At 44.8% G+C, this 10,431-nt stretch overlaps 1 protein-coding gene across 1 annotated transcript in view; it reads left to right on the top strand.

The window, feature by feature from the left end:
- Nucleotides 1-5,509: 5,509 nt before the first annotated feature.
- Ccbe1 (collagen and calcium binding EGF domains 1) overlaps nt 5,510-10,431 on the top strand; it is a 316,756-nt gene continuing 311,834 nt past the window's right edge. The window contains exons 1-2 of the mRNA XM_004647915.2: nt 5,510-6,297; nt 6,727-6,807. Of these exons, the coding sequence (XP_004647972.1) occupies nt 6,164-6,297; nt 6,727-6,807 (215 nt within the window). The 5' untranslated portion in view covers nt 5,510-6,163. The remainder of the gene's footprint in view (nt 6,298-6,726; nt 6,808-10,431) is intronic.

The following is a 10,431-nucleotide window of genomic DNA, read 5'->3' as shown; positions in this document are numbered from 1 at the left end:
CTTCATTCACCACCCCCTTCTCTTTGAACAGTCACCTACAGACAGGATCTTGTTATGCAGTTCAGGTTCATCTTGAGCTCACTTTGTAGTCCAGGATGGTCTTGAACTCTCAACAATCCTTCTGCCTCAGCCTCTTGAGTTCTGGAAGTACAGGCATGGACTATCATGCCCAGCTTCAAATCTGAGTTGATTAATCCCAGAGAGCCAGCTATAGTTTTGCAGTGGATTATTCATTAATTCCAGTGAATCTGCATTTTTAGTTCCACTGAAGTTCAGATTGGTTTCTTGCTGTGAGGCTCGAACCAGACCTGTAACAGTCTGTGTTCTCACTCTGGGTTGAGCTTGGCTCCCTTACCCTGCACTGGTTACTGCTAGACGGAGCGAGTCATTGCTCTGTGTTCTGAGTTCAGCTGGTCCCTCTACAAGTTTGCTTGTGGCTAATCACCCTCCCTTCAGGTATTTCCAAACCTGAAAAACTCATGAGCCACTGCAGTATGTACTGCGTTCACTACTCCATTGTTTTGCATTTCTTTGTGGAAGTCTCTAGGGTAGATAGTAGTTACTATGCATCAGCAGGTTTGAGCTGCCCTATCCTATGTAGTGAGTCTAGGCTTAGGAGAAAGTGTCATTTGCTACCTTCTCCTTCTTCATTAAAGTCATTATTTTAATTTTTGTGGGCTTTAGTTCTCACTTCAGATCCTTCCTGGGCCCTGGGAAGGACCCACCTCCCTCCTTCATTTCCTCCTTACATTGCCATATTCCATCATCCAGACAACAAATCTGAGAGAGGTTCTTTGTCTGCTTCTTACCAGCACTCTGCCATCTTTCTGGAAGACTCTCTAGCTCTGTTTGTAGAGGTTTCCACTTATAGTTGACTAGCTCCAAGGCAGGATGGCATGGCAGAGGGGCATGGTGGAACAGAAAATAGCCCATGGCAGGGCAGGCAGGAGGCAGCAAAATAGAAGCATAAAGCCCCCCTTTCTATTTTATTCCACCCAGGGTAAAAAGTCCCAGCATGGGTCTTCCCATTATCCATACCCAGAATTGCCCTGAAAAAGTCAGTACACTTGTTTAGTTAACACACATCTTTAATCTATATCCACATACCCTAGATCCAGTGACATCTGAAAAGGTCCTCTTATTAGTACATGAGGCATTGCAGGACATCCAGATACAAGCCATAACTTCTCTCATCAAACATACAGGAAACACTGACCAGGGTAATTTACTGCAGGGTTGAGAGTATAGGATGTGGGACCACCGTGGTCTTTATTTTATTTATTTATTTATTTATTTATTTATTTATTTACTGCAAAGCTTTATTCCAGAGGGACTCAGTCCTTCTTGGCAACCGCCTTTCTCATGGCAACCAGCGTGTAGCTCGGTTCCTTACACTTCCTCTTGGTGCAGACATGCGTCCCTACCCTTTTCTTGATGAACTTGAGGGCTGTGCCTGTTTGGTCACATTCTTAGTCACCTTGTGACCCTTGTAGAGGCCCATGGCCATGGGATAGCAGAGGGCCTTGTCTACTGTTCTTCCATGTTGCTGTGGAGGAAGACTATTTTTATTTTTTTTAAGAGACCAAAAAGAGTAAACAAGCAAATAAATGAACAAAAATCATTAGAAATGATACAATATTTCACTAAAGAAAATAATACGAATTCAACAATGGTTGTTATATTGCATAATGTCTTCAAATTAGCTGCTTACATTACCAGATATAAGCATGTGAAATTATTTTTTAAAGTTATAAGAAATTAAAAAGGAGAAGAAAAAATATTTTAAGCATGAACTCTTTATTTCAATAGACCAGCAGAAATTAGTAGTGCAACTATATAAGCTGTCCTATGTATATATACATAAATACATCTTTTTCCTTTTCTTCTTTCTTATGTCCTTTTACTCAACATGCTCTTTATAATTATGTACTTCAGGCTTGGAGAAGGGCAGACGAGATAGTTCAGCAGACTAAGCCCTTCCTTAGGCAAGTGTAGGGACCAGGATTCTATCTCCGGCAGCACATGCCATGCCGGCCCCACTCTCAGGCATGGTTGTACATGCCTGTAATCCCAGCACTGTGGAGGCTGAAAACAGGAGTATCACTATGAGTCTGAGCTGCATAGTGAGAACCTGTACCAAATACAATTTTTAAAAAAGGCTTGAAGACTACTGCAGCTTAGCATTTTGAAGATGTAACCCTCATGCTCTAAGCAGACCTGGCTGAATGTCAGTCAAAACTGAAATTGAAGGAAAGTTATTAGGACAACTTCCTTATTTCAGGTTTATCTTGAGCCCTCTCAGTACAGTATGAGCTGTACTCATTCTTGTTGCATCTTGTTTTTATGAAAAACACCTTACACTTAGGTGAATGTTTCTACATTTCAGCGAGGCCAACAGGAAACTGTTCTTTTAAAAAAGCAATTTATAGGTCTTTCCTTTCTGCTTACCTTACCTCTTATAACTGATTGCATAATTATACTGAATTGACTTTTCAGAATCTGAGAACTGATTTGTGATCCACTTTAAATGTAACACAACACTTTCTGCTTATACAGGTTTTTCAATGCTAGCATTCCTTCACTTTTATTATTCAGTCCTGACTTTTCCTTTGTCATAGCTGCTTTATCTCATTTTATCTGATATTGTACACACATTATAAAGTAATATATTTTTGTGAGCTACAAATCTTTAAGGAAAAATTTAAACAAATAGAAAATTGAAATGTCCCTAATAGAGTGGTCTGTTCTTTATTCTACTGTAACTTATCTTTCTTCCCTAATACAATGCAGATTTTTTTTTTTAATAAGATGTTGGAAGCCTTTAAAATAGAGTACCTTGGCCGGCCTATTTTTCAGTGTTCTCTTTTCCTTTCATTTTTTCCCCTCCTTTTTCCTTTCTGCCTCCACCCTCTTCTTGTGGTGCTGGAGATCAATCCAGAGGCTTATGCTTGCTGCAAATGAGCTCTACCATTGAGCAGCACTCTCACCCCTCACTTTGCATCGGAATGCTGGCCTCTACTCTCCAGGCAGCCAATTTCACTGGCTCCCAGAAAACACTCAACAGACCACCTAATAATACCTGTGCCACCAGAGATTTAACTTATAGCACAGACTGTACAATGGAGCCCCAGGCACAGCCTGAAGTCCATAGGACAAGGTAAACTGTGTAAAAATTCACTCTGGTTTGTTTCAGGACAGCTGACAGGTCTTCAAGGAAAACAATGCTGAGTGGTATGCTGAAAAGAAATAACTACACAAGGCCTCCATTCAGGAGCATTGAGCTCTGTATCATTAATCTTTGCAACACTCCTGTGAAAGAAGCAAGGGGCAAGATCCCTCAGGCTGGTCTAGTGGATCACACATGAGGGGATGGGGAAGAGCATCAGCAGCAGACCCTTGGTTAGGCAGAGTTGTGCAGAGAGTATAGGTTCAAAGAGATAACAGCTGAAACCCTTGAGGTCCATGCTACTCAGCCTCAACACTGGCATCTCCAGGCAGGCTTCAAGCTAAGAAAATGCAGGTTTGTCTTTTGCAGTGTGGTTGAACTCTTCAGTCACTGGTCTCCATAAATGGCCATTCTCATCTCCTTAGCCTAACCATACTCTCCTGCGCAGCCCCCACATCCAGCACTAAACATCTGCTATCAGTAGCTGAGAACCAGTTGAAATTCCAGGCCCGCAGGCAACAGCTTTTCAAAAGGTCTTAGTGGCAAGCTCACCTCCTGTAGAAATACTCTGACCACCCACCCATGAGATTCCTCCCGTCAGATCTGGCCTGCTTTCTTATCTTGGCACTTTCCCCAGTGTTCATCCTTACAGATGCTCAGTGTAGGGAACTAACGATAAGGAGACTGCAAAACAGGCTTCTCTGCAATTTTGCACCACTCAGCTGCATATTATGGAGTGCATGTGGTTCTGCTTTGATCACTTTGCAGCTTGCATTACTTCTCTTGAAAATCTGCATGTCCAAACACGTGCCTGACTGAGCACCATTTAATGAAGCCAACTGCTCTCTAACTTCATGCTCTATTCCTTGTAGAACTAACAGCCACACTGGAATAGTAGGAAAACAAGGAAACAAAAAAGGAAGGTAAGTGATGCCAAAATAGAGAATAAAAAATGGAACCTCTTACATGCAGGATGGCTCTTCCTTCCAAGAGGAGAATAAAGACTTATGACAATTTAAAGTAATGCATTTTTCACAAGCTCCAGGATGGGCTTAGTGAGGTCTCTTTTTAGAAGCCCAAACAGACTCCTATATAGCTACATAGAAAACAGCTACAAAACTAAGAAACCTAAAATCTAAATTTCTGTGTGATGCTATAGTTTATGTTAAAGTAATGAATTAGATCCACTGAGCACACAATGTATGCTGGGCCTGGTGCACAACTGCTTTTTCTGCATTCCTTCATTTGATATTTAGAAAATGTGTGAGGCAGAGCCCTCCACTTCACAGAGGAGAAAACAGAATTTCAGAAAGGGAAAGTAACATCTTGAGGCTACTCGCTCACATACAAACCCATCCTGCCTGGCTTAGAAGGCAGGTTTTCTCCAGACTCCATAGGAGTTACTCTCAAGTTCTGTCAGATTCTGAAGTGCCTGTTGAATTACTATTTGGTAATTAGGTCTTGTTAACTAGCAACAATATATATTTTTTGCAACAATACATTTTAATATGAAGTGTGCTTTATTGTGTCCCATCTCTATGTAAGTCCTGTAGGAAAAAGAAAAACCAACCTCACTGAACTAAGAAATGAGATCCTTAGGCTCCAGGGATATTGTGAGAATCAGATAAAAATCATAAATATGGACAACTTTTGAAAAATATAAAGCATTGTAGAGAAGAATTCGGATGTCATTGCTATGAAAATGATAATGTGCATGAGATTTGTGGGGTAATTTTTAGCAGGCCAAAATACTGTGTCGATCAAAAGAGCTGCTTAGGGACAAACGTGCACGTGAGTAATTTGTGAACACACTGCAGTCTCACTTTGTCCTGAGACGTGCAACACACGATGTGGGGTGGAGCATTAATATCAAACCCTTTGCTTTCAAACTACTTTCTGGGCCACACCCACTTTCTTGGCTCTGTGGTGCATGTCGGTCACTAATTTCTCTGCGACAAGCAAAGAAAACTTGTAATGGGCAACAGCGTTAAGATGGCAATTTTGATACATTACAATTGCTCCCTACCACACTTCTTCAGGTCTTCTACAAGCAAGGCTGAATAGACTAGAGGGAGCAGGACCTGGGGGGAACCGGAGCTCCCTCCTGGCCTCAGCTATCTATCTTGATACACGGCACTGCCAGCCCTCAAGCTGCGCATAAGGCAGAAAACAGAAAAGCAACTCAGGGCAGGACGTCGCAGAACTCCTGGAGCCACCTGTGAAACTTTGCTTGTCTCCAACTTGAATTATGAAAACCGCGGCATAGCTTGTAAACAAACGAAAAGACTAGAGGACTCCCACCCAAGGAATTTTAATGAAGACTACATTTTATTGATAGGGCTATATCACATTTGCAAAAATCAATTTCGGGAAATCCTTTGTAGCCTCTCAATTTCCTTCTATATTTCCAGGATAAAATAAAACCCGGGATCGTTGAGAAGAAAGGGAGAAACGCAAACGTGGGCTTGGCCGTGGGTTTTAGAAATCAACAGACAACAGGAAGGAAGCGTATTCGGCCCTCTCCTCTCCTCCCCTCCGCTTCCCCGGTGAGAATCAGCTCCTCCCCCTCCTAGGCGTGCGACCTTGGTGCAACATGCAAACAACGCCCGCTTACCACACCCAGTGCTCCTCTCCGGGAGGAGGAAGAGGGACCAGGGGAGGGCAGCCCGGAGCCCAGTCCAGCCAGTGTGTCAATTCAAAGGGAGCGTCCCGGGGCCCCGGATCCTGGCGCCGGTCGCGAACCACCCGAACCACTTTTATCTGCCTCCCTGCCGAGTTTGCAGTCAGCATCCCACTCCTATTACCCAGATCCTCCGTCCCACCCAACCCTGGCCGCTTAGCGTCCAGAGCCCCAGGGTGGCGTGCAGGTGGCGCAAGCACCCCTGCTCTCCGGCGTCCCCTTCTGGGGAGAGGGAAAGCGGCGGCCGCCTCGGAGAAGCAGAGCTCAGGGCAGGCAGAGCGAGCTTGGGCGCTGGGAAGAAGCTGGGAGCTACCCTGATGGTGCCGCCGCCTCCTTCGAGCCGGGGAGGAGCGGTCAGGGGGCAGCTGGGCAGGAGCTTGGGTCCGCTGCTGTTGCTCCTGGCGCTGGGACACTCGTGGACCTACAGAGAGGAGCCAGAGGACGCCGACAGGTAAGTGTCCCAGCCCGGGCGGAGGGTGCGCTGCTCTGCGCTGTGCGCGGTTGCAGGCGGTTCCCCCACTGCTCACCTCCGCGGCGATTCGCGCTCGTTTGCTCCTCCCGCCTCCGGCAGGCCGCTGCTCACCTCTCCCCTGGCGACTTCTAATTGTGCCCTTGGGTAACAGTCTCCTCGTTCTTAACCTGGGCTTCCCTACCCGTGGTTCGGGCGCCGCGGTACTCTTCGTAGCTGCCTCTGCCTTTCTCCTGGAGCTGAGTTCGCGGTGCTGCGACCCTGCCTGGCTGCTCCTGGCCTCCGAGTCAGCTACGCGTAAACGCACAGAGACAAGCTTCTGCCCCGCGCGCCCAGGCGCAGACGCGGGGGCACACACTGCTCTCCGCTCCTGCTCATCATCCTCAGCCTCCCTGTTCAACTTTTTTGTAGAGAAATCTGCGCAGAAAACAAAATCGAGACTACCAAATACCCGTGCCTGAAGCCCTCTGGCGAGCTCACCACGTGTTTCAGGTAGGCGAGCCCAGACTGGATGGAAGTGAGCGCAAGAAGGGGGATTTGGGGATGTGCTTCTTTCTTGGCCAGTGGGCGCCGCGTTTATGCTGGAATGTACTGGATGCATGCTTCTTTGGGAACAGGAGTGTTATGGACCGAGCAATGCCAGGCAACCGAGCTTGCGTCTACCGGGTGTGTCCTGAGGTCCCGACCGTGTTTAACGCTTCTCGGAATAATACTTGGGTGGTGGTGGGCAAAGGAAAAGCGTGGCACTTGATGGTGAGTGGATTGGACCGTGGGTGTAAACCGCAGGGCATAACCAAGACGAATGGCAGTTTTTGCTTTTGCATTTTGTTTTATAAATACAAAGTCAGTAAGGAAATACTTGGCATTTGGCTGTCTCTTGACCTTGTGTCAGAACAGAGCATATCAGGCATGGTCTCAGCAGAAGAGTAGGGGGATTGTGGGTGGCTGAGGTGGCCGTGTTGAGTGAAAACAACAAATTCAGGATTTCAAACTTGGAGAGAACAAATGGTCTTTCTGAAAATGTGATCCATGGAGCCACCTGGGTGCTCTTACATCAGTTACCTGGGTTCTTGTGAAGACTAAGGCTGAATTAGGATGTAGAATCTAGTCTTACACTGCTCAACAAGTGGTTCCTATTCCCCAGAGGAGAAGCCATACTTTCCTGCTGGCAGCTTTTCAGGTGTGAGGAGTGAGTTGCTTCATTCAGTCATCGAATTCTCCTCTTCTCTCCCGGCACATGGCCATATGTCTTTTTGACTGCCTACTTCTTAAAGGTACTAGGTGAGAGGTTCTAGAGTCACATACACCAGGCTGTCTCTGAGAATTGCTACTGGAATACAAGGCTAGCTATTGGCTATACGAGGTAACATAGCAGACCCTAGAAATGTGCTCGAAATAACTTGAATAACAGTAAATACAGAATTTATTCATTATGTCATTGAGAGTGGATCAGTCATAATGTTTTTGGCTGCAAGAAAGTACACTTAACATACGATGGTTCTTGGTAATTGTTATTAATTGGTTTTGACACATACCAAATTGTTTTGACTATAAAGGGCAGCAAGTCACCAGTAAGTTTTAGCATGCTTCTGGTGTATGAAACGGTGACCACAGGGACCAGTTTTCAAGTCAAAATGAGTCAAGCACCAATGTATTGTCTGTCCTTGGAAGTTCAGGTTAAAGTGATTCCAGAGCTGGTCAGTTTGGTGGTACGACCATTACATCTCATACTTATGCTTTTAAAACTATCTTTGGCAATGGGTCTGTGACAGAAAACCTTTTCGAGTTTTCAGTGATATAGTCCACTGGGGCATGCATGCTGTAGGTTCCTCACCACTGATTTAGGTGAATCAACAGTTACTTCTAAGTCTCAAGAATGGCTCCTTCTAGGGCACATGGGAGTGAATACTGGACTGGATGTGAGTTAGCAGAGGATGAAGTAGTATGCTCATTTAGAAGACCTTTGGGTGAGCAAGGTCACCCAAGTGGGTGAAATGACCCAGGGATCTGGGCAGCAGGGTTGCTTGTCTGGCTCCAGCCCTGTGTTTCACCCACATGCCCACAGTACTTCCGGTTTCTTGGGACACATTGTTGTCACTGCTGTATAAAGCCTTGAATGTAACATGGGAAGTGTCCCTGAGATGGTTTGCTCATGCGTTCAGTCCTTAAAGGTCAGACTTCCCATAAATCAGCAACAATTACAGAAGGCACATCAGCCTTGCAAAAACACTGGTGCTTGGTTATTTTGTCTGTCATACAGTTACTGCCTACTTTTCTAGAGCTCCTAGAATGGTGTGTTGTTTCTCTTAGTCCATCTCAGCCAGAGACACCAGCATCATCTTCACATGTGTTTTCATTACCCAAAGGAAGCCTGTGTTCTAGCATAGATGAGCTTTTATATCAGAAAAAAGCATAAAGAAATTGAATTTCAGGGATGGAGAGGCTATTTGAATCTTGAGAAAGTGATAATAGTCTTTTCATGTCAAATTTTATTTTATTTTATATTTAAGTCATTTTCCTTATGGAAATCAACATTGGTGTTTGCATAACTTATTAACATCCTCAAAACAGAGTCAGCTGGCCGTTGCTGCTTTTATTTTGCTTTTGAGTCCTGAGAATTGTGGAATACTGTGTCCTTGGTTTGTGAGTTCTGATTGTCCTGACCAGAAGTCCTTTGCTGCTTTTTTTTTTTCATTTTACAAAGAACTTTAATATCAAAAAACACTTTCAGAAGTCCAAATCAGATTCAAGGCCATGACTGAAATTCTACAGGCAAATGGGGACCAAATTTCACAGGGCAGCAGGCACTACTCTAGTCACATGTACTTGCAACAGGAGACATGACATGGGTCTCAATAAAGGCTGGTCTGTTTCATGATGTGCAGGAACTCCTTCCTACTCGTTGACCTCGCAGTCTCCATCTCAGTTGGCCTCATCAGTCATCTCCTGAAGCTCCTCAATGGTCAGGTTCTCACCCAGCTCCTTGCCCACATGCTTCAGATTTCTGCACAATATTGTCCCAGTTTCATCATCATCGAAGAGCTTGAAAACATTTAGGATTTCTTCCTTGGTGTCTTTCTCAGATATTACCTGAGTCATCATGGTCAGAAAGTCAACGAAGTTCACTTTGCCTGTCCCCTCCTTATCAATTTCATTTATCATTTTCTTGATTTCTTGGGCTCAAAGCCCAGGGCTCTCAGTGCCACCTTTAGTTCCTTTACATCGATGGTCCCAGTCTAATCTGTATCAAAGAGACCAAAACTTTCAGAATTTCCTGTTTCTGCTCTTCAGTCACCTCTGGCTTAGGACTCATCCTTTTTCTCGGAGCATTTGACACTGTGTTTGCCTTTTAAAAATTGGATGCCATTACTGCCGGACTCCAGGGCCATTGTTAAGGTAACCCCTTTGCTACTTTTAAATGTGGTCCATCACACTGCTGGCTAGGCTGGACACTTCTTAGAATCTCAGGCTACTGCCACATCTCCTGAATTGGAATAAGCGTCTTAACGAGACATAATGAGACATGCATTGAAACGTGAGAAGCACTACCTTAGAAACCAGGGCCAGGCAGACCCATTTGGACAGACCCAGGTGTAGGGAGGCCTCTGCAAGATGAGCGGGAAGTTAGTGCTTACACCCTATTAGTCAGGGGGGCTAGGGGTTTAGCTCAGTGTTCTCAGACTATGTGTGTTTTTGTGAGTAGGTTTTAACATAAGGGAAAGAAATCTGGTCTTTTCTTATTTTTTAAAGAAAAAGTCATTAGTGGTATGGAAAGCAGATTTTTGTTTTGTTTTTTGACACAGCATCTTGTACTGTAGTCCAAGATGGCCTCGAACCCCTGGGGATTCTCCTGCCTCAGCCTTCCAAATGTTGGGATTACAGCCTTGAACCACCATGCCCAGATGGAAAGTAGGTTTGATATGAGTATGGTAGATGAAATAAATTTTATCTGCATGACATTAAACAGAGTAATGAGAACTAAGTGATTTAGAAGTTGACTATTTTTTTGGTACTGGGGATCTCAGGACTTCGAACTTGCCAGGCAGGCACTTAAGCAGTTGAGCTGTTGCCCCAGCCCAGAGGTTGACGTCTGTCTGTCTGTCTGTCTGTCTGTCT

Source organism: Octodon degus, unplaced genomic scaffold, assembly GCF_000260255.1.
Source record: "Octodon degus isolate 3935 unplaced genomic scaffold, OctDeg1.0 scaffold00339, whole genome shotgun sequence".
NCBI classification, from domain to species: Eukaryota; Metazoa; Chordata; class Mammalia; order Rodentia; family Octodontidae; genus Octodon; species Octodon degus.
Note: the sequence above shows the minus strand (reverse complement) of the source record. Positions and strands in the feature narration are given on the sequence as shown.